Raw genomic sequence first — 27,159 nt, 5'->3', positions numbered from 1 at the left:
TTTGTTCAAAAATTTCACTCCAACTTATTACCTGTTTTTCTCACACACTCCCCTTCAAACATAAGTGTGTGGAGTGGGGGAAGGTTTGTATCTAGTAGGGAGATGTTTCTAAAAGAATTTCCTGCTATTTTTGCTGGCATAGAAATACTACTGATGGCTACTAATAATTTGTCAGTTAGACACCCTACCCCTAAAGCTTCTCTGAGAAACGTACAATCTTAATCTAAACTGTTGATGCAAAGTACTACATGTAATCTTCATTTTATTTATCTTAACAGATGCAGTTTATGTTGCTTTTTAGTCGTCAGGGAAAGCTTCGGCTGCAAAAATGGTATGTCCCACTGTCAGACAAAGAGAAGAAAAAGATCACAAGAGAACTTGTTCAAACCGTTTTAGCACGGAAACCTAAAATGTGCAGTTTCCTTGAGTGGAGAGATCTGAAGATTGTTTACAAAAGGTATAATTTTTATTAGCAGAATTCAATATACATATGGGGGGAATTGCAGATTTTTGAGTAATGGCATTTATAACTAATGATTAATAACTATTTAAATGAAGTAGGTTTAAAGGAAAGATCTGTATTTTAAAATAACTGCTGTTTTGATTGATTTCCCAGGCTAAAATAAGTAGAGAAATTGTGTTTAAACTAATTATATAATTAAAGACATAACTGATTATTCATGCTTAATAGTCTTTTAAGAAAAATTCAATGAAGTAATTTAATTGTTGGGGCAAAAAAGGTCAGAATTTTTAATTATGTGAGTAATTCTCTGAATTTAGAGAAGCATAGATAAGTCTAATTCTTTTTCCCTATAGATCTATAAAATAATGCCTGGTATTCCACATGCCTTTTATCAGACACTTAGAATCTTATACAACATCTTAGGTACATAGACCATTTTAATCATACTATTATTAAATGCATACAATATGTTTGTTTGTAGTATTTATTAACTTGAAATACACTTGTTGCTGTGGTGAAGTGTGCTTAGATATAATAGACAATTTTGCCAAGGATAGATTTTTTTTTTAAAAAACCTGATGTAGCTAGGCATAGTGGTACATGCCTGTAATCCCAATACTTGGGACACTAAAATGGGAGGATGTTAGGTTCAAGGACAGCCTCAGCAACTTAGCAAATTTCATTTTCAAAATAAAGAAACGAAAAGGACTGTAGCATAGAGGTAGAGTGGCCCTGGGTTCAATTCCCAGTACCTAAATAAATAAATATATAGATACATAAGTACAAAAATAAATTCTTGATATTGTAAAATGATTCAGAGATTGGCTTTTTACATTGAGATTTTTTTAAATGTTGTATATCTTTATTGGTGTCTGAAAAAACTCTTTGTACACTTTAAAATAAATTTCTCAAGATTGTTCTAAGGTTAAGTGAAATATAATTTCTTTTACAGAGCATATTTTGAAAGGACATTTACTTTGTTTCTTCTCCACTTCTGTTCCTTTTGAATAATTTACTGAATTTAAGATAAAAGCATTTCTGCATATGAAAAATTCTCTTGTTTGGAGAGTATGCAGTGAACTACCAATATGTAATGGCACTAGGGTGGGAGAAAATTCAGGTTTTCTTCTGCTTATTACACTCAGAATATGGATAGAGTTATTTGTGGAGGAGGTGGCAGAAAGAAATTGAGATTGTAGGACATTAAGAATTTTTTAAATATTGTAGACTCCTCATTATTACAGAATGAATTTAAACATGATTGGATGATTTTGTATCTAGTCTGTGGTTTAGTACTTGTTGAAAAAGATAATAGAAAAAGGACACTATTTGAGAGCCGGGAGATGTCTTAGGTACTTTTTTTGAAAAGCTTTTTGTCCCATGGGTAGAACCTTAAAACAAGGAGAAGTGGAGCTACTCTTGTAAAATCAGAAACAGAGATCCTGTCTCCCTGCTCACTTGGCCTCTACGCTCTACATATGAAAACTACTGTTGTTGATCAAATTTACATTTTATAAAAAATCAGAACTGGGGAAAACAACTGTCCAAGGTTACATGCTAGTGACAAATGCGGTGTTGCAACTTAAATATGGAGGCAAAGGTTCTTTTTTATGGGGGTTACTGGGGATTGAACCTAAAAGTGTCTACCACCGAGCCACACCCCAGCCTATTTTATTTTTAAATTTTGAAACAGGGTCTCACTGAGTTGTTAAGGCTGACCACAAACCTGCCCTCCTTGTCTCAGCTTCTCAAGTACTGGCATTGCAGGTGTGCACCAGCATGCCTGTATGGCAGAGGTTTTAAGTAAGGGCGAAAAGCAAGTTTGAGGTGGGCCTCAGCAACTTAAATAGGGGTGGAAGAAGATTAGATTAGATTTCCATTTCTTAAAGGATTGACATAAGACAATGGAAGGGGGAAAGGAGGGGCTGAGACTGGCACCTACAGGATCTGTAGGAGAATGCATGATAATGCCCTGAACTGGGAGGCTGGAAAGAAGAGCTGTTATCTCTGAGGTTTGATCAGACTTGGCCACTCCTAGAAGTGGGGGCGGGGGTAGGCCAAGGAAAAGAAGGAGTGGGGTGATCTTCACACTTCTGGTTTAGCTGGTGGGGTGAATGATAAGCTAGACAATTCTGCTTATGTGGGGGAAAGTTGACATTGGAATGCCTATGTGATTTCCATTAAAAGATTTTGACTTTCTGATGGGGAGTGGTAGCCATAGGCATGGGATTCTGGGGGAAATTAGGCATAAAATTAGACATCTTTGTTAGATAATCAGACTTCAGGTGGCGGGCATTAAGGATAAAGAAGAGACCTGCAGAGTGGAATGAGAACCAAAGAGTCAGTAAAGTCAAGAACGCAGAGAGAGTTTGAGGGTAAGATCACTAATGCCACATATCACATAAAGTTCAAAGAAAATGAAGAAACACTATTAGATTTTGTAGTGAGCATTTTTTTGTATGTGTGTGGTACTGGGGTTCCTGGAAGCCCTTCTACCTTCTACCTCTGGGCTACACTCCCAGACCTATTTTTATACTTTTTTTTTGTTGTTTGGAAACAGGGTCTCTTAAGCCCTGTTTCCAATTTAAACAGCATGTGTAGAATATTTAAACAGCATGTGTAGAATATTTTGGGGAGCTCTGCTGTGAGAGACAGAAGAGGTGGTAACCAGCGATAGTCATAGAAATTGGGAACCTGGTTAAAAAAGGTGTGAAAAGCTTAAGCTTATTTCTAGATAGGGGAAGGAGTCCCCCGTGTGGAGGAGGAAAATACCAGCAAGGGAATCAAGCCCATGAATGGGCTATTAAAGCAAAGGAAGGAAGGGGAGAGTTGGTGTTCCTTCCCATGCCATTCAGCCTGTCCCTTTTAGGCCACTGCTTTTTTTTTTTTTAAGATTATAAAGGGAGATCTAACTTGACTCTGATATTTAGATTAGAGGCCTTAGCACAAAAATAACAGCTTTATTGATGCATGTGTATATAAAAGATGGAATTTGTAATCTTTTTTTCTATATCCTCTCCCTCTATTTCATAACTGGAAAATTTGTCTGCCTACCACTTAATGACATATTTTTATTGACATTAGCAGGTGATTTGTTTTCTCCGCTCCAGCTGGAAGAAAATACCTTTTTAATTTAAGCCAGAGAATTAATGCTGAACTCCTGAGACATTCTGAGCTAGTGCTGTTTCTATCTTTTGTAACCCAGGCTTCATGCATGTGAAACAGACTACTGAGCCACGCCCACAGCCCTTTTTTAAAAATAATTTTTATCTTGAAACAGGGTCTTGCTAGGTTGCCCAGTCTGGCCTCAAACTTGCCATCCTCCTGTTTTTGCCTCCCAGGGCATGGATATTATAGGCATGTGTCACCTGTCACCTTGGCCAGCTGAAGTAGCACTTTTGCTATACATATCAGCAAGTGTTTTATTTTTAATATCTTAATTGTCAACTTGTCTCATCTACATTCTTCATTCTAAGTATTTCACATGCAGATTTCCTCTTTGGAGGAAGGAGAAGGAGAATATAGCTGAAAAGGCAGACTAACAATCTGAGGACCTGAGTTCTGTTCATTTGTACCATTAGCTAGTTTTGTGACTTTGTACAAGTCACTTTGCCTTTTTTCCTCATTCCTAAAATCATTGCTTTTGAAGATCCCTTGAAGACAGAATGTTGTATACTTTTCTTTTTTTTTTTTCCGCAGGTCTGGGGATGGAACCCAGGGGCATTCGACCTCCGAGCACACCCCCTGCCCTATTTTTTTTTATTCTTTATTTTGAAACCTGGTCTCACTGAGTTGCAAAGGGCCTCACTAAGTAGCTGAGGCTGTCCGCGAACCGTGATCCTCTAGTCTCAGCCTCCCAAATGCTGGGATTATAAGCGTGCGCCACCACACCCAGCTTGTATACTTTTCTGTTCCTTTTTTTTTTTTTGCAGCACTTCATGGAAGAAGTATTGGGTTAAAGTCTTCTAAAATTAATTTAAAATACATACATCCCCACATTACTGGTTTGAGGATTTGTTAAAGGATACTTATGATTTTTTAACTACCAAAATAATTTTTAATGACATGCCAGTTGGTATAGGGAATAGTTTAGCTACATTCACCCACAGTCAGCTGATATTTAGCTGACTGCAGAGAAGTCATGTGTTTTGAATATAAGAATAGGCACTTTCAGATGTTCTCTGAGTGCCAGTAATTAGAGTAAGCCTTAATCCACAGGGCTAAAAATAACCAAACATACCTTTCTTCTTACTAGTCTATTATTAATTTTACTTCAGATTTAGACTTACAAATATGCACTAAGAGAACAAAATGAGCTCATTATTGAATTTTTAAAAACCATTTGATCCTAAAAATAGGGAGTACACCTCAGGTTCTTTTGGTAATCTTTTACTCAGTATGACATTTTTTATTTCTCTCTTCAAAGCTCTTAAAATATTGCTTTGAGCATATTTTAATTTTTTCCAGAAGCAAGAGTATTTTAATACAGTTGCCATCTCTGGTTTTTAATATAAAACTTAAGCTCTGGGGTCAAATTGCTGTTCTGGGCAGGTTACTCAAGCCTGGGTCTCCAAAATGCCAGTACTAATGGTATTTCTGGTTAAGTTGTTGTGGAGATTAAAATGGTAAAATATGCAAAAGCCTTAGCTAACATTTAGTACTTCACTTAGAGTGAGGACTCAGTCAATGGTACCTATTATTATGCTTGTTTCTTCTTTCCCTAAGCTTTCTGAACAGAGGTGCTCTTATCATTCTGATAGCTATCTATTCACCTGAAAGGAAGAATTCATTAATTTGATGGCTCTTTTTCTGTTCTTAGTCAAAGTAAACATTTAGAGAGCCAGGGATTTAGCTCAGTGGTTGAACATTTATTTGCCTTAGCATGCAGAAGGCCCTCAGTTAACTCCCCAGTTCCAACTGGGGAGTGTTCTTTTTAAAATTTTTATTTTTGGTATATAGCCACATCAGTCCTGATTTTAAATGCACACTTCTGAATAATTCATACAATTTGGGACCTTTGACTTGTATTTAACTACTGTTTATTTGTAAGCAAAGAGGCAATTCTGTGCTAAGGAGCAAGGTGCAAGCATTAGATAGTTTAACTGTAGCATTGAGGAAATCTTGAAACTAAGGAATTACTTGAAGCTATTAGTAAACTGGGCAATGGAATTCTCTGGCATTCTTACATATAAAGCAGTCATATCCGATTTTTAGTCTACCATTTTTCTGTCAGTTTCTTTAATCGTAAGTTTCCTTAAATCAAAAAAACTTATGTATCATTTCTGTCAATTTCTCCCAAACCAAAATTCTACTGAAGAGCGTGGATTAGGTAGGATGGAGAGTTGGAATATCCCATTGCCTTTTAAACAGATAAATGGAACGAGAGTAGTTAGTGTTACAGTTTGGAGGTGGTGCCCTATTATGTCTTCCATGATTTATTCCCCTCACAATGATAAAAGAACACATTCAAATGGCGGCTTTTAAGGAGACACCCATGATTTTAAGTAGTGAATGTGGAAATTAGGTAGAATGGAATTAAAAAAGTCATAATATGTCTGACAAAGGAATTGGTATGGTAGAATGGTAAAGGGCCTGGATTTAAGGTGTGAAATCAGGTTTCTTGTCCCATAGCACTCTGGGCTTCATTGATTTTTGTTTTCATTAAATCTGTAGTCAAAGACAGTAGTACCTGCTGTTAAAAAGATCAAATAAGATAAAATGCTTTTATAATATTGAAATTAGTAGTGTTGTTTAAATACTAGTTTGTTTTCATGCCAAGGAGTAGGGATTCATTGAATCTCAAAACTGAAGTTGTATGTGTTTTTCTGTGTATGGTATTTTACGTTACTACTATGAGCATTAATTGCCCATTGTATTTTCTAAAAATAATTTAAGTACTCAGTGAAAATTATGTCAACTGAGACTACTCTAATATATCTTAGGTTTTTATTTTCTTTCTTTTCAAACGCCTTAAATATACTTAAACCATTTAAAATGTTCTTTTAAGCCGGGTGTGGTTGTGCATGCTTGTAATCCCTGCGCTTGGGAGGCGGAGACAGGAGGATAGCGAAGGTTCAAAGCCAGCGCCCCTGGCTTAAGAGACCCTGTTTCCAAATATAAAAAAGTATAAAATAGGTCTGGGTGTGTAGCCCAGAGGTAGAAGGGCTTCCAGGAACCCCAGTACTACAAAAAAAAAAAGTTCTTTTAATCTTCCCCAAAGGACTTGTTATACCTCAAGGTTGTTCGTTAATGTTTGGTTTTCTTGGGTGAAGCAGAACCCAGTCCCATGTGCTAGGATCCTAACTTTGAGGCAAATAAGGGTTTCTGACATATCTTCTTCTAGGGTAAAGAACCTCTTCTTGAGTTCAGATCTTAGAATGTGGAAATTTTGAGGGCAAATCTCATTTCCCTAGTGATAGGAACTTCCTGTTCTTCTTTCTCTAACTTCTCTAATAATTTGGAGCTGTCGTTCTTTTCTTGGGGCTTATTCCACAATCCTATAAATCTCCTTTTAAAAAAACTTTTATGTTATTAGAAGCGAAGGTAAGCCAGGTGTAGTGGTGCATGCTTGTAATCCCAGTACTTGGGAGGCTGAGACAGGAGGATCCTGGTCTGCAGTCAGCCTCAGCTACTTAGTGAGACCCTGTTTTAAAATAAAAAGAATAAAAATAGGGCTGGGGATGTAGCTCAAAGGTAGGATGCCCCTGGGTTCAATACCCAGTACAACACCCCCCCCCCCCAAAAAAAAAGCGAAGATAGTGCTTACTCATAGTGAGGAGAGGCGATGACTAGGAGCAGGTTGGAGAGAGGCTTCAAGGTTCTGTAGTGTTCTGCAATCTGGGTGCCATTACTCAGGTGGGTTCACATTGAAAATGTGCTGCACTTCTTTGACTTGAGATCTCTTCTATGTATGTTTCCAAAAATGTTCCAAAATATTGACCTCACTTAAGCCCTTTAGTTGGAAAGTTTATTTTCTTCCTTATTTACTTGTAGTTTGAATTAATCACAATATATATTTTGTTCTAATTAAGTAAACTAAAGAAAACCTGGATCAGCTATATTTTCAAATATTCATCAAAGAAACCTGAAAGGAAGAAGAGTAAAATGAGTTACTCTGTCTAGATTGTATAATTGAATGGATTTTTTCCCCTCTTTGTGCTTTTAAAAATTCTCATATGCATTTATTTCTTTGTGTGTGGGGTGATATGTGTAGGGGATTGAACCCTGGGGAATTCTACCTCTAAGATACACCCCAGCTCTTTTTGTTTTTTATTTTGAAACAGGGTCTTGCCAAGTTGCTGAGTCCAACCTTGAACCTGCAATCTTCTTATCTTAGCCTCCCAAATACTAGAATTATAGGTATATGCCACTATGCCCTGCTTGCATTTATTACTTTTATAGTCTAGGAAAAAATAATCTATACTGTTGTAAAAGAAGAAATAAACATGCTTATAGTGTGAGACCTTTCACAATAGGATTAGGGGTAATGTTTTTTTCCACATTTGTTTTTTGTTACAGATATGCTAGTCTGTATTTTTGCTGTGCTATTGAGGATCAGGACAATGAACTAATTACCCTGGAAATAATTCATCGTTACGTGGAATTACTTGACAAGTATTTTGGCAGTGTAAGTAGTATTTTATTTTAGGAAATTGAATGCTATGTTATTTCATATATTTTGCTTAAGAAGTTTATTATTTGGTTATCTTGGGGATTCTAACTGCAGGTAGAAGGCAAAAATAACTATTTCTTGTTGGTGTATCTACTCAGTTAACTTCTAGATTCACTGGCTCTACAGACCTACTCATTTAATTATGATGGTGAGAATTAGTTTTAAAATAGTAAAATAGAAAGGAGTTCTACTGCAAACATTAATATTCTAGAAGTTCCTAGTATAAAATTCAGATTTAGTTAGCAATTTAATCACATTACCCAGGATATAAGTGTTTAAAGATCAGTTTTTGTAAATAGGAAATTACTAAGTTGCCCACCTTGGGAGCATGCAGTTCTTATTTATCCTGTGAGCATTATGTTTTCAAGTACTTGGATTTGAAAATTAAGTTTATGTAAATCAATGATGCTTAGTCAATGTGATTGTCATTTTCAGAAAGGATTAAGATTGATTCATTCTGGTTGGGTTTTTTATTTATTACCTGATAATGAATAAGCATCTTTGGTTTTAACAATTTAGCGGAGGGTTGTTTTTGCTTTTCAGGTGTGTGAACTTGATATCATCTTTAATTTTGAGAAGGCTTATTTTATTTTGGATGAGTTTCTTTTGGGAGGGGAAGTTCAGGAAACTTCCAAGAAAAATGTCCTTAAAGCAATTGAGCAGGCCGATCTACTACAGGAGGTAAGCTACTTGTTCTCTTGACTAGGTACCAGCATGTTTTGCTCTTGCTAGGGAAATCTCAGTCATCATTCTTAGAGTTTCAGAAATTATCCAAAGCATGTTCGGCATGTGTTGTCCATGTGCAATTGATTGATTGGAATATGTGTCAGTCACATCAACTCAGTTATCTCTGGTTGGATGGTTCTCCTTGGAGATGGTCTTTTGGTCAAGCCTATTCTTGATGGCCTGGTTTGGAACCGTAACTAGGGTCTAAACCTTTAGAGGACAGATTACTTTAAGAAGGGAAAGATTGGCCAGAAGCAACAATAAGTTGAGAACTCTCCATCCAGTGTTTTAAATAACTGAAGCCCCTTTTTCATTCATGTGGATAATTAGGAGCTGACTGTGAGATCATGGCATTTTTATTCCAAGTGAATTCATATTTTCACCTCATGTCCATTAAGTGCAAATGTATCCAAACAAATGTTAGTATTTTCTAATTACACTTTTTGTATAACCCTCAGATTTTCTGCTAACAAAACTAACTAAAAGTATCATTTCTTTGCTCTTAAGTACCAAACCATGTTCTTTCAAAACTACTGTATTCTTGTCTTACCTCCATAACCCAGGGCCATAGTAACCTCCTTCCCTTTCTAATTATCACAGCCATCCTAAGCTAACAGTCCTGTATTTGATGCTTATGTACTTTCTGTTTCCAAGTTTAAAATTTCATAGATGAGGATGTGTTTTTCTAAAATTGATGGATGCCTTAATTCAGGAACTACAACTAATTATGCTATAGAGTCAGTTGTGGTTTTTATCCTATATAAAGTTTATAGTATGCGAAGGAATGAATAAGTATAAAAATGCAGTGTGTTTTCACTGTAAGGTAGTTAAGTGTGTGTGTGTTTGTGTGTGTGTGTGTGTGTGTGTGTGTGTGTGTGTATACATAGAGTCTCAAATATTTTTGACCCACAGGTTCCAAAGAATTGAAATTATGGTTTTAAATTTCTAGCCTAAAGTTCCTTCTTGTGCATTGCATATTTATCAGTTTCTTCTTCTCTCTCTCTTTTTTAGTTTTTGAGAGCTTAAATTTTTTAGTATTTCCATTACAGAAACAGCATGCTTTAAGGGAATGAAATGAGGGGAAGAGTAACTATCTTTTGGCCTGGGGGGGACTACTAGGGCCTTCCCCTCCCTGCCTCAGTCAGTTGTGGGGATTGCTGGAAGCTGAGATGACATCTGGAGTATACAGCTATTAAACGTGAGTCGCTGCCTTGTACACTGAATGATCCGGTAGTTACTGAAAGCGTGGTCAGGGTGCCTGCGAACGTGGAGTGTTTCATCAGCAGCGCTCACCAGCTGTGCCGTGCTGAAATGAACACGGGCCCTTTCCCCCTGTGTACAGTTTGCCACAGTGGTTTATTAATTGATCACAAACGTCATTTTAAAGATTTTTATTTTTACCTTGTAAAATTGGTTTTAAAGTTAGTACCTCCCTATTTTTATTTATTTATTTATTTATTTATTTATAATTTTTCGGTGGTACTGGGGTTCCTGGAAGCCCTTCTACCTCCGGGCTACACTCCCAGACCTATTTTTACATTTTTATTTGGAAACAGGGTCTCCTAAGCCAGCGTGTGTGGCTGGCTTCGAACTTGCGCGATCCTCCTGTCTCCGCCTCCCAAGCGCGGGGATGACAAGTGTGCGCCACCACGCCCGGCTAGTACCTCCTTATTTTGCTGTTCACTGATCGATCTTTTAAAAATTTAGGTTAAAAACCAGGATTAGAAATTGAGAATTTTTTCTCTTGATCATTTTTGTATTTCATTATTACGGCACTATGTTGTTTCATCTTAGTATTTCTTCCATGCCTTTTAAAAAATTATTTTCTGATTAATTACATTTGCTGTAAAACATTTTGAAAATTTCTGAAGTTTACCTTTTACTTTTAATTTTATTTTTAGTATTTGGGATTAAATCCAGGGACATTCTACCTCCAAGCTAAACCCCCAGCCCTATTTTAGTTTTTAGTTTGAAACAGTCTTGATAAGTTGCTGAGGGTTTTACTAAATTACTGAGTCTGCCCTCCAACCTGCAATCCTCCTGTTTCAGCCTCCCCAGTACTGGGATTATAGGCATTCACCATCACTCCCGCTCAGCCTTTACTTTTAATGTTTTCCTTAGAGAGTAATGTTTAGGGCACTGATAGCTCTTGTGCATAGATTAGTTTTTAAATGCTACTGGGAAATTGCTGTATATTTTGTGACAGTAATGCTTTGCTTTCCTTATAGCACATACTGAGTATTTAATGGAGTAGGAGTATATTTCCTAAGACAGATGCTATCTTTGACTTCTTAGATTTGAGATTTCCATCATCCACATTATCAGGAGTTAGAATTTTTGTGAGATATATAGATGTGAATATTACTTTTCCAATTATTTCTTTTTTATTTCATTAGAACACCTAGGTTTGTAATGGCCTTTTTGGCCTTATAATTTGAGGTAGTATTCACTAAGTGGATGCTGTGAAGTGATTTTGCTTTCAAAATTGTAAATATAGTTGTTTTATAAATTTAGGTAAATGCAGTCTTAAGTTTATAGTAAAAGCACTAATTTAATTTTTCATGTATTGTGATTTTTCTTTTTAGTGTCAGGTCTTTCATTTGTATTGATTATTTCTATGTGCTAAAGATGACTTGAACTTAGAATGAACTTATATCTGCTAGCTAAAAAATATATGCAAATCACAAAATGATTTTGGTTTTAATTTGTGAAATATACATTTTTACCCTTAAGAATGCTTATTCAGAAAAAAATGCTTAAGTTTTCCCTCTTAATTTATGTAGTCTTTCATTTTATAGGAAAACAGGGCTGATGGTCAGCGGTTAAAGTAGATTGTCAGCACATTACAGTTAGTAATAAGAATATAAGATAAATGAATATTGAATAAGAATTGCTAAAATGTCTACAGACATTGCAATAACATAATGACACCTTTTTGTTGTGCTTAATTACTTGGTAAACGAGGAATAATTTGTGGCATTTGTAGACTGAACTCTATTGTTTTTGGTATTTGGTCGTATGAACACATAATTAGATTTTGGGGGAAAGCCTGTAAATTGGCCCATTAACCGATTTTTTAATGTTTGACTGTTGGAATTTAAAATATTTCATCTTAACATTCCACTAGTACTGAAGTTGATTCTTAAATTATTAAGGTATAAACATGCTGATATTTTTAAATTGATATTCTTTGTAATTCTTAGAGCATTCCCACACATACCCATTTTAAGCTAGATTTTCTGAGGGGTAAGACTGGGGGTGACGATGCTGTTGGATTAATTTTATAAACACACACACACGTGTATGACAAAGGAAATAATAGCATGGCATTTTTTTTTCTACAAAGTCATGCACTTACCAGTTTTTCTCTGCTCCTTAATTTTATAGAGCCAGAATGAAGAATGGGGAGGTTTGTCTGAGGATATCTTATGATAAAGAGCAGTCTAAGACTTTAGTCCCTTTGACCCCCAACTTATTTATTGGTAACTACTAAATTTAGCATTTTGTGGCATGGAGAAAATGGGGTGCTATGCAAAGATTGTTGCACGTGAGATGATTTCAAGTCCTTGCTTGATCTGTGAAGATCAAATTAGTTAAATACTGGGCATTGGGCTTTAACCCTCAGTGGAAGATGCATGATGGTGTTGATCAGCGCTTTGAGATGTGAACTTTCTTTTTTATACTAACAGCATCATTCTGAAATTTGTGGTGGTTTTTTTTTTTTCTTTTGAGCTTTGTTTGCTGTTGGTATTGTTTCTCACTAAAGTAATTTGTGAATGGAAAATAAGTGAGGTACCAAAAGCAAGCATTATACTCATGAATTTGCTTCTACTTCAAAGATGATCCACTTTATGGATAGATTTACTGGATTTGCAGATGTTTATCTGCTCGTCTAGAAAGTGGTGCTCTATGGAGAATTATTGCTGCTAAAATTTTTTTTAGTGCTGGGGGCTGCATGATATATCTTAGTACCATGCTATATCTTTGGAAAGTAGTAATTAATAAATCTGTGGGAGTGCATAAAATGGAAAGGTAAGAATCTTAGGAGAAAAGGTGATTTATTTTTTAAAAGGAAGCTTTTGTAATGTAAAAATTTATTTTAAATATTTGAAGTACTTAATAACATTATGCCTCTTAATATGAAGGTTTAAGTTTTCTTAAAAAAAAACCTTGATAATTAATATTTGGGCATGATAGTCAAACTCAAGAATATCTTAAATTGTTTTAAAACGGTTAGATGCTTTCAAATATGTGTGTGTGTGTGTGTATATATATATATATGTATATATTATATGCCATTTACTAGCAAAAAGCTTTTAGATATGAATCCTCTTTGGATTTGCTCTAATAAGAAAAGCTCCTATAATTTCTTTGTAATTACCACTGTTTATGTTAAAACTGTTAAGACTAAACCTCTTTCTTTTGAATTGGATTGAAAGTTAATAAATCTATAGTCATATACCAGCAAATATTAATTTTTTATAGGGAAACTTAATTGGGGTCTACTGGGACATATTCTGGGGGCTGATACAGAAGGCAGAATAAATTCTTTTTTTACTTTCAGTAAGAAACAATTTGACCAGTGTCCTTGGACACTGGTTTCCAGGTTGTAAACATTTTATTCCATGTGTGCGTTTTTAGTCCTTTGTCTCATTTTCAGAAATTTGAGAATTTCCCCAATTTCCCCCCTTGCTGTTTCTTTGCCAGCTCATTGTGAACCAGGTCTTCCTACTTTGGGCTATTCCTAATTATGAAAAGTTGGAATAACTAAAAGTACCCAGTAACTGTAAATGTGAGCTTTGAAGGTTTTTGTTAGAATCCACAGTAATATATTTTTATATCACAATAGTATACAAACTGAAAAAATATTGGCTAATACTCTCATTTCTTGTTTTATAAACTCATATTTTCTATTCTATTTTGTTAGTCTTTTCTTTTTTTTTAATGTTGATCTTTTCTTTCTTTTTTTTTTTAAATGTTGATCCTGAGGTACTAAATTGATTTCATGAGCCATAGGGATGATATGTGTGAAAAGAATACTCCAAGGTGTCAGTAGTGGTGTTTTTGTTTTATTAAACAGTGCTTTCTGAATAAAATTCAGGTTTTTTTAAACCCTATTGACATTTTTTTTGTTTATTCTGTTGCCTTTTTTAAAATTTAAGTTCCCATTACAGAAAACAACATGCTCTCCTAGGAGAGAGGGGCAGTTGTGCCTTCCCAGGGTACCTTGGGCTATGTCTCGACATATTTTTGGTTGTCACAACTGGGAATGCATTGCTACTTAAGCATCTAATAGGTAAAGACCAAAGACACCGGTAAATATACTACAGTGCAAAGCCCTGTACCCTCTAAAACAAGGAATTATCCAATCCCAAATGCCAGTTCCGTCCAAGCTGAAAAAACCCTAGTTGAATTTAATACCATGGAATAAAAATTCCACTTACATTTATAGGCTGCTAAATCATTTTAGTATTATACATAGTCCACAGTATAAATAACTGAAAATTAATAAAAAATGCAAAAGGAAGAAGGTGAAGAAAACCTCTAAAATTGTGAAAGAAGGACGTATGTGCTAAAGAACACATAAAGGTCTATAAACATCACCATTTGATTCACCTAAATTATCTTTACTTGATAACCAGTGACTGGGAGATAATTTGTGGTTGACTTTAGAAACTCCCACAGCAAAACTTGTGGGATGTCACTACATAATCCAATTTTCTCAACAACAACCAGATCTGTTCACTTCTATTAAGGTAATTGAATTTTTATGTGAAAACAGAATTGAATCTACCACGCCGGCAAGGAAAACACTTTTGCATTTTTCTCCAATTTCCCGATCCACCTTAGGGATTTGATCATTTCTTAAAGGAAGAAGAGATTAAATGACCAGAATTTATACATCCAGACTTTTCTTTTGTTGCATAGACTTTTTGTACTGTACTATTGTTAAAGAAGAATTTATTTACTAAAGATAGGGTTTGAGTCTTTAAAAATCTGTGATTTCAATAACTATTTTTATGTTGTTGTTTTTTGGGGGTGGTACTGGGGTTCCTGGAAGCCCTTCTACCTCCAGGCTACACTCCCAGACCTATTTTATACTTTTTTATTTTTGGAAACAGGGTCTCTTAAGCCAGCGCAGCTAGCTTCGAACCTGCGCGATCCTCCTGTCTCTGCCTCCCAAACGCGGGGATTACAAGCATGCGCTACCACGCCCGGCATTTCTATGTTTTGAAAAGCCTGATTAAATGTAGGACATTTCAGCTGGTCATGGTGGCAAACGTTTGTAATCCCAGTACTTGGGAGGCTAAGACAGGAGGATATCAGGTTTGAGGCCAGCCTCAGCAACTCAGCAAGGCCCCCAGCAACTCCCTAGTCAACACACGTGCGTGCGTGCGTGCGCATGTACGCGCGCGCACACACACACACACACAATATTTCAAGGCAAATGCAATAAGCTAAAAATATTTCTTTACTATCTAAAATTGCATTTTGCTAAGTAATATTTCTACTTTTTTATTTAAAAAGTACAACTGACAGAAAATAATTTGTCCTTAGTATTTTTATCAAGTTTTAGAGTATCATTTATAAGATATATTAAAGTGACTCCTATCATTATTTTCAAAACAAATATTAATAGAAAGAGATCAACAGGACTGGGGATGTAGCTCAGTGGTAGAGCATTTGTCTGGCATTTGCAAGGCCTTGATTTTGATCCTCAGCACTGGAAAAAGAAGAGAAATAGAACAACCCCTAATAGAAAAAGAGCAGAGAACACGAACATGTAATTTACAGATGAACTTATATTTTGTTTGGAGAACTGGTTTGGTGGTATCTGTTAGTGATTAAATGTGCACTCTACCTTTTGACCCATTACTTAACTCTCCTAAGAATTTGATTCAACAGAAACACAGACGTGCAACAGGACATGCTCAGTATAATACCAGATGATTGGAACTTCCCCAAATATCCACCAGTGGGAAATTTCTTAAGAAAAATCACAACATAGTATACATGCTACTGTTAACATATCTGTAAAAGAAATTAGATTGATTTTGTGTAATGATAGAGAAAGATACTCAAGGTATATCTAGTGAGAAACAAAATCTAGTAGCAGGATATTAACTAAGTGTTACCTCTGATAGTGTTTAATGTCCCCACCTTTTGTAGAAGTGTAAAATAAGTATGTATTTAATGTTACAATTTATTTTAAATGGAAAAGTACAGAGTAAAGTATTTGCTCTTGGCCATTTTGGACACTAATCATTTGGGGCAATCATATAACTCTTGTCACTCATTGCTAACATAATGTAAAAAAAAAACACCGGATTTACAAATGCCCATAAAATAAGACTGACTCATGCCAAGCATAGTGGTGCATGCTTATAATCCTGCCTACGTAGGAGACGGAGGCATTAGGTAGGATCACAAGTTTGAGGCCAGCCTGGACAACTTGACAAGTCCCTGTCTCAAAATAAAATTTTAAAAAGGGATGTCGTTCGGTGATAGAATAAGCCTGGGTTCAATCCCCAATACTGCAAAAACAAAGCAAAATGAAAAGAAAAACAACAATCACCAAAAAAAAATCCTTTAAGCCCTATCATGTAAAAGGTACCTTATCTTTTATAAATTAATTGCTCAAATAGATCTGGCCCTTTTAGGCATTAATACAAATAATATGGTTCCAGAATTGAATATAAGTACTTTGAATGCTTTGCTACATAATTCAATTAGGGGCATTGCAAAGGACCATTGTGCTCATAGAACATGAAGATCAAAGGATATAACTTTTTTGTGCAAGTGAAAAAGCCCCTTTACCAAAAAAACTGCAGTTAAGCAGTAACTTGAAATTACACTTACTTATGTCTACTTTTCATTATAAATTATAATTATTTCTCCTTTACCAACATCGTGTACTAGAATGAGAAGACTAAATGTTCAGTCTTGAATATCCAGTAAGTAGTTTACTGAGGCACTTCTCATCTCAACAAGACTTAAGCCTACATATAATTGCTAGCTTACTAGTGTTTGTTCCAGCTTCCCAGTTGGTTTTACTTGTGAGTCACGAGCCCAGCATGATGGTGATTAACATCTAGGAAATATTATGGTAATGGGTTGGTCTTTTCTTAGGAAGGTAGGTGGTTTTGAGAACAGGTATAACTTGATTCTTCTCTGCTGTGTTTGTCATCCCACACTTCCCACCATGTCTGGTCCTTTTTGTAGGGCATGGAGAACAAAATTGTTCTGAGTGCAGAAGAAAGTTGAAGTTGCATGTATAAACAGAAGTAGCTGAATGGAGAGAATGATGAGAAACAGCTAGAAAGGGGAAAGGGTATAGAAAGGGAGAATGAGAGTGAAATCGAAAGTGTTGATCATGGGCAAGAAGGGTCTTTTTCCTTTGTTTTGAGGTAATAATGAGGTAAAGCTATAGATTTTTTTTCTCATGAGTTGGATGAGCAAAATTGAAAAGGTTGTTTTGTTGGCCTTGAGAAATGACATCATCTACAAAGAAGAGGGTAGAGGATAAATAACTCCAGGTCAGGGTGCAGAGTGGGCAATAGACTTAGTAGGAATCAAATTCATGATGGGCAAAAGATTGCCTAGCATTGAAGGTCCATTTCAGGTTGAACATAATACATTTGTAATCTTTAATCAAAAAATAGGTCTGTAAAGAATCTGTATTAAGGGCAACTTGTGGCCTATGTTTGTGCAATATAACTGGATTTGATTTTTTTCCTTTGTACCATTCTGACCTTTACTTCTATGTTATTATTTATTTATTTAACGTGGTACAGAGGATTGAGCCCCAGGGCATTCTACCTCCAAGCTACACCTCCAGCCCTATTTTCTATTTCTATTTTGAAACAAGGTCTCACTAGGCTGATGAGAGTCTCACTACTTGTTGAGACTGTCCTTGAACCTGCCTCAATCCTCCTGTATCAGCCTCCCAAGTACTAAGATTGCAGGTGTGCATACCACACCCAGTAGTTCCCATGTAATTAAAATCACTGGTATTTTAATGTATTTATTAAGAAACTCACCTGAATTGTATATGTGACTATTTCCAAAGGTACTGTTGGAAAGAGCCTAGTCCTGCCATGTATACAGTGACATACTTTTTTGTTACCCTCCCTAATTCTTAATTAATATAATTTTTCTGTCACTCACTCAAAAGATGTACTAATAGTATGAGGGTGCAGATTACTGGAGTTTATGTTGAATATACTATATTTTTGTTGTTAAGAGAGAAAAAAATTATTGGTTAATTATAGGTACTTCTATATCATTTAGTTAAAAAGTGAACCTTAAGTGTTAAGTGGTTATTAAGGCATTTATTTATAGCAGAACTTTTTTAGACCCTAGTTCTCCAAACTAGGAAATTAGTTAAGATATATAGTTATTTAAAAAATAGTAAAAGAATACTATTTATTATACACCATTTATTTTTGTTCATTTTAGGGTTTTTTTCCTTCTTGAAGGATATTTTTCTAATGAAGAGGGGTTTCTTCCAATGAAGAATATTCTTCACAACTGATGGATGATGCTAGTTTCTTGCTTAATTACAGTAATGTGGGTCTTTGGCTATAAAAATCAGTTTGGTTCTTATCATTTCTTTTCATAAATGTAGCAAAAGATCAAATGTGATTAGCAGTCACATTTCAGAATTGTTTATGTAGAAATTTTGTTTTCATTCCCAAGTGTACTCTAAGAAGGAATGACTGCATACTTAGCCCTATTTGGAAAAGCGCCTTTCTCTTTTTATATGATTGTATTAGTTCATTGTAGTTGTATACCATACTGAGGTAGAGAGTGGTGGGAATATACATGTATACAACACTCAATGTATTTTCCTCGAGATCTCACCCCACTCTCTTTTAATGAACATAAAACTCTCCAAAGTTGGTTTTTACATGATGTAAAAAGTTACATGATAGAAAATAAAGAGAAAACGATTTAAAAACTATAATATAAAGGCAAAGAACTGATATTTAAGTGAAAGGTGTTTTGATAGACTTAAACTTTTCTTGTTCTCTCTCCAGAAAGCAGAGACTTTGTATCACAGCAAGAGTTTCATTGGGTGTAAGAAAGCGTATGTACTAGAATACTGCTGGAGTGCAGACATGCATCAAAATGTAGTAGGAGATATTAATTCAGTTTGTAATTATAATTTTGCTTAGTTTGTTATTTATATTTTAGCATTAGTTAGAAAGTCTTATATTTAACCCCAAGGGGCAGTCCCAGTTATTTCACTAAACTTATGTTTTTGCAGGGAATTTTGCATCATTGGGTGGCTTATGATTAAATTTTACACAGAATATTGAAATAGGTTGAGAGGTTCATTGACAAAAAAGTATCCATTAAATACTGAGAATCTAATGCCACTAGTATACAAGTAGAGTTTCCCTATGAAAATAAAAGCTTCTGTAAGGAAATGAAGCATTTGGGGCTTAATTTATTATTAACACTATTGTTTTAATGGATTGCTGTTTTATTCCACTATATTCTGAGTGGAAGAGAGGGGGGCAGCTATCTCTTTAAAATGTTTAGAAATAATCTAAGCATTAAAATATAACTTGCTTTTTTTCTCAGATACGTTTGTATTTAATGGTTATAAAAGTTTAGGAATCTATTACTTTTTTGGAGAAGGGACAGTTTACATGCTTTTGTAGCCTAATATTTCAGAGTTCTAACTTGAAAAAATATTAAAACGAGGATACTTTCAAAACACTCAAATAAGCAGTTTTAACCTCTTTCAAGTCATAGCCTTATGGTGGAGGTATAATCAATCAACTTGCAAGTCAAGGCTGATGGACCCTCTCCCTGGAAAAATATGTACAGAATTTTGCTTCTACTTTAGGGAATTTTGGAGGCCCAAGAAATTCACCTGGGACACTCTAGGGTCAGTCCAAGACCTTACCTCAGGTTACCTTTTTTTCCCTTATTGTTACATAAGTTTGTAGGCATAGACATAAAACAAATATTTCTGGAGAGTTTTTAAAAATCTATTTTGAGAGATTTTTATAATTAATATCCTCAGTCTCAAAGATTTGAGATTTTGGATTTTTGGATTTTCTGGGTTTTGTAGCTAAGTTAAAAGCTTTTCTTACTACTTGAAGAAACCATAAGGGTGACTGATTTTCCCTTTTTCTTGGGGAAGATTTTCCTCTGGGATCTCTACTTTGTATAACAAAATCCTGATGCACTTAAGACACTGATGGAAGGAAGGATTCGAATTGAATTTTCAGTTAACTCAGCATTGACCAAGTGACTAACACCAAAAACCTTTTCAGAGTATTAGTAAATGCAGTGCTTTATGATTTTGTAGGATGTCAGTCATCATTTTGTTTACAATTGTATACTGTAAAGTCATAAAAGATGAGTCAGAACACCTGGGCATTGTTTAAAAAGTTAAATGTTCAGGGATAAACCAAAGAACAAAAGCAAACAAAATCTTGTTTTAGTCAACTTAACTGCCAACTAAACATTCTAGAAATCTGCTTTGTGTCTCTATCAGTTTTTATACTGTGTGTAAGAATATATGCATTTCTTTTATAGCCACGTCATGAATATTTTAATGTCCCTGTGTACTAAATGACTGCTCATCGAATATGCAGAATTTCACAGAGGAATAGAGAGCTGATATACTTATGAAAGAAAATATCCTCAGCTTGCTGACTGATTATCTTGTAAATAATAGAACATCAGAACCAGTACCTTTACAATTGTATTTTTCCTGTTTATATTCCTCTTTCCTGTTTTATTTCATTTTATATATGACCTTGATATGACTTATTTCTGTTCACAACTGATTTAATTTCTTTTGACAAAATATGGCCTGTGAATGTTTTGAGAGTATTTCATCTTAAACAATTGTGTAAGCATGAATGAGCCATCTTCAGTTAATCTTAGGAGAGGAAAGCATGGCAATCAATATTGTTTACCAAAGGAAATATACCTGAAGTGCTCTATCAGAATAAGTAGTGCCACTCTATTGAGTATGTTTTGGTCTTCAATTTTTAAAAGATAAAAAAACTTGTAGTATGATTATATTATAGTCTATATGAATTTTAATACGTTCTAATGTATCACATAAAAGTATATGGGAATAATATCCAAAAGTAAAATTAATCTGCACTATTAAGATATTTAAAGTTAAAACATTCACTTTTTGAGAAACTTTATAGTGCCATTTTATTGAATCGCATTTGTGCTATATCATATTGAACAGTCCTTTTAAGGATTATTAAAACACTATGCCAGAAGTCTCTTCTACAATATCCGTTGCTCAGTAATAGCCTTTTCTAAGTATTGATACTGAGTTGATTTATATAGTTCAAAAACCATAAATTCTAAGCTTCAAATCTAAATGTTTATATTTTACTAAAGTTTTCTAATAGAGTCTTCATTTAAATAGTGTTTTGTTAACTGACTATATACTTCTGAATACTAAAACCTTTAACATTTATCACTACTGTATATGTTTTAATAACACTTGTAGCACATTTTATTATAAAAGGAAAGGCGCCAAGTAATTAATTCTTTATATCTAGAGAGTTTAAAGCTTTAGTTAAGTAAGTTGTCATTAAACAGGAACTTGAGAAGATACTCTAACTGGTTTACCCTGAAAGAAGACCTAAGGAAATGTATTTGGAGCAGACATAATATTAGGCAGCTATACAGTTTGGTTCCTTCCATTCTTACCATTCTTGCTGTAATGTACATTTGAAGCATTGGGAAACATTGGTCTTTCATTTCCATTTTCCCCTCCATCCTCCCCCTGCCCTGCAATATGTTGTTCATCTGGTTTTAATGCTGCATAAATATGCATTGTCTCCTGCCTATTTGCTTTGGATGCTGTGTGCTGAGCTGTAACAAAATGTCGCTTCTTTTGTTATCTGTATACAGCTGCTTGCTTTAAATTAGTAGACTCTGAAATAACTTTTCTTGCATGTCTAAAATAAAAGTATTGCATGTACTTTGTCTCATGTGAATGACTTTTTTCTTCTCCACCGCTTTTGATAAAATAACATTTTCGTTTTTCAGGTAACTTTTAAAACCTGTGGTAAACACATAGCATAGAATTCACCATTTTAACCATTTCTAAGCATACAGTTTGGAAATGTTAAGTATATTGACATTATTGTACAACAGATATCCAGAACATTTTCATCTTGTGAAACTGAAACTCTGCGCCTGTCCTTCAGCCACTCCCCATTTCTTTTCCCTGGGACCCTGGCAACCACCATTCCAATTTCTGTGTCTATGAATTTGACTACCTAATAGCTTTTCTAGGTAGTTTTGAGCTATAATTTCAACGTGGGCATGTGAAAATTACATTTTATATTATAAACATAATTAATAAGATATTCTGCTCATGCAGTTCAGAGGAATAAAATGTATAAATAAAATTAAGCCTTTTAGAAAGGCCAAATAAATAATGTGTGATGAAAAAGCAACTTGATGCTCTTCAGGACATGTTTTATAAGACTGCAGGCAGCTGGATATGATGGCACATATCCATAGTCCTAGCGATTTGGGAGGCTGAGGTAGGACCACAAGTTGGAGGTCAGCCTATGCAACTTAGTAAGATCCTGTCTCAAAGATCACTGCCCGGCGTGGTGGCACAGCTTGTAATCCCCGCGCTTGGGAGGCGGAGACAGGAGGATCGCACAGGTTGGAGGCCAGCCTCTCTGGCTTAAGAGACCCTGTTTCCAAATAAAAATATAAAATAGGTCTGGGAGTGTAAAAAGAAACAGAAAGAAGGAAAGAAAGAAGGAAAGAAAGAGAAAAAGAATCAGAGGGGCTGGGGGTGTGGCTCAGGGGTACATTTTCCTGATCAGTCCCTAGCACTGGGGTAGGGGAAAAAAAAGAGAAGGGGGAGAGGTAGAAAAAAGCAAGCAAACAGGCAGGTAATGGGCACATAGGCCAAGTCTGATCAGCCCCAGGGAAAGCTGTGGCCAGATTTTCATGAATAAGTTGAGAAGTCAAACTGTATAGAATCCAGTGTGGGCATCCATTAGTTAACATAAAAAGTTCCAAATGATATTTAACATTAAATGGAAAAATTAAAATTGTTTTCTGTAATAGTGATTCAGACATCATTCTGTCCGTGTTCAATGGCTTAAGAAGGCTCAACCTTATAAATGTAAGAGATAGGCTTATATCACTGTGGGGGAACAGTGCATCATTTCCATTACATTTTCTGTAAAAATTTCATGATGACATCAAGACACCTAAATACAGAGACTATAAGGAACTTTCATATATATATATATATATATATATATATATATATATATATATATATATATAATTTCAGCTTTACTATTCTTTCCTCAGTCACGCCCCTTCATTTTTACTTCAGTATCTTAGAGCAAACCCTGCACATCCTGTCATTTCATCTTTAATGTTTCAGACAGAATGTATCCCCAAGTAGCACACCCAATAAAATTAATGGTAATTAATTCTAATATCTTGTGCCTGGCTCTGTTTTTCCCAATTGTCTGAAAAATGCTTTTTTTTTTATAACTGGTTTGTTAGAGCCAGATTTCAGACAAGGCTCACATAATATATGGTTAATGTGTCTTAAGTCTGTTTTAATTTTTAACAAGGCTTTTCTGATTTTCCTCCCTCTGCCATCTTTTTTTAAACAAAAAACAAGGCCATTTATTTCATAGAATTTTTTACATTCCATATTTGTCTTAACTGTATTCTCATGGCACTATTTGCTTGTTCTTTTATCCCCCATTTATATTTATTTAGCTCTGAGCCTTGTTCAATTGAAGTTCAGTTTTAGGGGGACAAGTATACTTCATAGATTAGACTGCCTTTAAAATTAAATTTTTCCTAAAGCTGATTTTTACCCAGTTTCCATTACTACACAAACAGGTCATCATATGATCTTCATATATAGAGTTGGTTTATACTACTATAAGTATTAAATGCAAAATGACTTCCTTTACATCACAATTGTGCAACTATATATATAGCTAACATTTTTTGAGTACTTTATATAAATCAGGCACTGAGCCTTAATCTCAACATGTGAAGGTAAGTACTCTTATTCTTGTTTTCCAAATATGAGACAGATCAAAGAGTTATTAGTTATTACACCATCTAATGTTCCAAGGATTTATTGTTTAATATTTTTTTCTTTCCCTTCTTTTGTGCTGTCCCACGATTAGGATGCAAAAGTAAGTTTATTTTTGGACTACAAAAATTTATTGTTTTCCTCCACTAAAAGTGTTGCCCCCCCTTTTTGTGGTACTGGGGATGGAACCCAGGGGCATTCTACCTCCGAGCTACACCCCCAGTCCTATCTTTTAGTCTTTTTTTATTTTCTGAAACAGGGTCTCACTGGGTTGTGAAGGGCCTAAGTAACAGGCTATCCATGAACCGCTATTCTCTGGTCTCCGCCTCCCGAATGTGGGGACTACAAATGCGCCACCACACTCGGCTTAAAAGGGTTGCCTTTTAATTACAGTATTGTTAATTTTATGTGAGTTATCATATTTTCTTTTTTATGCCACTTTAGAAAAATTTTAAAAGATGTTTCTATATGGCTACCTTGTTTTGTCATCCTTTGATATTTAAAAACAAGTATCACCCTGCACGTGGTGGCGCATGCTTATAATCCCAGTACTTTGGGAGTCTGAGACAAGAGGATCACAGGTTTTCAGCCAGCCTCAGCACCTTAGTAAGGTCTTCCACAACATAGTGAGACCCAATTTCAAAATAAATAGGTATTTAATACATGCGGAGAACATTCTAACATTCTGTGGTCTCCAATGTTTTGGGCAGACAACCAGTGGCTATCACTAAAATAATGCTCTTACGACACTGAATGTCTTCTCTAAAATGGGCATGTCCTTCATGTCACTTTTTCACATTTTTAACTCCCTCCGTGGATCTGCTTACCAGAGTCTCACATTTTCCCTTCACAGGAAGCTGAAACCCCACGTAGTGTTCTTGAAGAAATTGGACTGACATAACTCTCCTCCCTTGTTGATGACTTCTTGTGGCATTTCACACACTGTAGATGGTCACTGCCTTCATATCCATGTTAGCTTATGGTGTAAGATAATGTCCTGTCAGTATTACCGTTTTGCTAAGCTGCTTTATTCAGGCCTACGCATTTTTTTTTTTAAAGGGAACTTTGGTTAATTGAATGATAAGGGACTTACGTATGAATTAGAAAGATGCCGGAAGATATTTCTGGATATTTTAAAGCTTATAGGTCAGTTTCTCATAATTATGTGCATATATGGAAAGGATACATCTGTGTACATGAATACCAATTTGGCAATATATATTTATTAATTAATTTGACAAAGGAAAGTTGAATTATGTGAAATCTGGTTTTCAGGAACCAAAGATGAACGCAGCATTTCAATATATATAACAAGAATAAAGGGAATTGACATGTCATATCAAATGGATGACAATTTAAAACTTTACACAAGAAAACAAATTTATACCAAAGACCCCTATTGGACTCTATATACCTTAAAACAAAGGGAATACAGATTATCTAGATGACTAAATTGGAATGATGCTGCTTTCCATTAAAATTTATATCTAAGCATTTTGAATAAATGGGACAAGGAACAAAGATTGTTTCATAATAGTGAGCACATGATTTCTAAGGCCAAGGCACATTTGACTCCTGAGATGATATTTTTGTGGTAATCATGTATTTACTTAGATGGATTGTTTGGGGTACCCCGAAATAAAGTGGGAATGTTAATCTTCCAGGAAGTCTTCATAACAGTATCTTACAGAAGCATCTTGCTCTCTTCAGTGTTACATGAGATCATTGTTAAAAGCACGAATGTTCCTTCTGGGTGCTTGTTTAAAGCCAAATTTATTTTGCTTCCCTATTGCTCCCTTCCAGTTAGAAGTGCTGCAAACTTTACAGCAGCTTCCTTTCCTCTCACGGCACTGCCTAGTTATCAGAAGTCTTATAAAAATCTTAAAAGATACCTTTCATATAACCAAGTGAGAGCTGAATGAAGTAAAATGGCATTAGGTGGCCCTTTAATTTTCAAAGCTTATATAATTGTTCAGCATCACATTTATACATATACATATCTGAACACGTCTTCATGGTTTACACTTTCACTTGTAATATGCTGGGCTGGATTGAGCTTTACTGTAATTGTGATCAACCTGTAGGCCACGTGAGCACTGTCTAATCACATCACCAATTAGCTGTAATAAATGTTCAACGTGCAAACACCGTAGTGTGTTTTTCTCTCTTTCCAAAAGTTTGTCAAACTGCTGAGCTGCTACTGAAGGAAGAATTTTTGTAAAATGTTGAAAATTCCCCTCCATCTGACCCCCCACCCTCCATTTGAATGTGGTGGTGGGTATAAGCACACCAAGAAAAAGAACAGACGATCAAGGAGTCCTCATGTACTTCAATTCATTGAAAAACAACGTAATTTCATGCTACCAAGAGCTTATCAACACATTTATTTTCAATCAATAAATGGCGCTTTTAAAACCTTGACACAGTTGACTTTTCTACTCTTTCTAAATGAACAACCCAAATTGCTCCAAGTCACCAAAAGGTATTCCAACTTATCTGATTCCTCTCACCTCCCATGTACTGGAGGTACTAGCACATACAACACAAACAGATGGATATTTCTAGACTAATCTAAGCAACAAATAAAAACTTCGGTGATTATAATAGATAAGGGGCCTCCTGGGCTGGGGGTATGGCTCAGTGCTAGAGCACATTCCTAGCATGTGTGAGGCCCTGGGTTCAATCGCCAGCACCACCAAGGGAAAAAAAATTAGGGGCCTCTTATTGCAGATAGAAAATGTTACATTCTAAAACTAGGGTTATTTAAGAATGGGGAAAGGACTATCATCAAATTAAGTTGCTAGTGTACAAAATATTCATAGTTCTAAAGCACCTCAGTGCAGCTGTTCACTGGCCTGTGAGCTTCTGCCAACATTATAGAGTAGGAATTTTTGAGTCATAAATAGTAATCAGGTTATGTGTATAAACAATAATATATTTAAGTTCAGGATGGACATTTATCAGGACAATAAGTCAGAAGTCATAAGCTTCTTTTTCTCCCTGTCTCCTATGTTGCCCATTAACATTCAAGGAAAAAGGCATCAATATCTCAAGTGTCTTAAGCTCAAGAAGGTGATTTCCCCACCTATGATCACTTAATATGTTGGGGTTTGGGGTAGCTCAGTGGTAGAACACTTATTTCCCTAGCATGCAGGAGGCCCTGAGTTCCAACCTTAGTATCACACACACACACACACACACACACAC

At 35.3% G+C, this 27,159-nt stretch overlaps 1 protein-coding gene across 3 annotated transcripts; it reads left to right on the top strand.

Annotated features, from left to right (window-relative positions):
* Positions 1-278: 278 nt before the first annotated feature.
* Positions 279-24,853, top strand: AP1S2 (adaptor related protein complex 1 subunit sigma 2; the record flags this gene model as incomplete). 3 transcript variants are annotated; one of them, XM_080718460.1, is made up of 5 exons in its annotated part: positions 279-457; positions 7,982-8,090; positions 8,679-8,816; positions 24,047-24,055; positions 24,806-24,853. In XM_080718460.1, 5 exons carry the CDS (start codon positions 279-281, stop codon positions 24,851-24,853), a joined length of 483 nt encoding a protein of 160 aa, XP_080574586.1. The 3 variants fall into 3 exon arrangements, with proteins under 3 accessions (XP_080574586.1, XP_080574587.1, XP_080574588.1); XM_080718461.1 differs by lacking the exon at positions 24,047-24,055; XM_080718462.1 differs by lacking the exons at positions 24,047-24,055; positions 24,806-24,853 and adding an exon at positions 20,418-20,453.
* Positions 24,854-27,159: the final 2,306 nt, after the last annotated feature.

Source organism: Muscardinus avellanarius (assembly GCF_963383645.1).
Source record: "Muscardinus avellanarius genome assembly, chromosome: X".
NCBI lineage: Eukaryota > Metazoa > Chordata > Mammalia > Rodentia > Gliridae > Muscardinus > Muscardinus avellanarius.
Note: the sequence above shows the minus strand (reverse complement) of the source record. Positions and strands in the feature narration are given on the sequence as shown.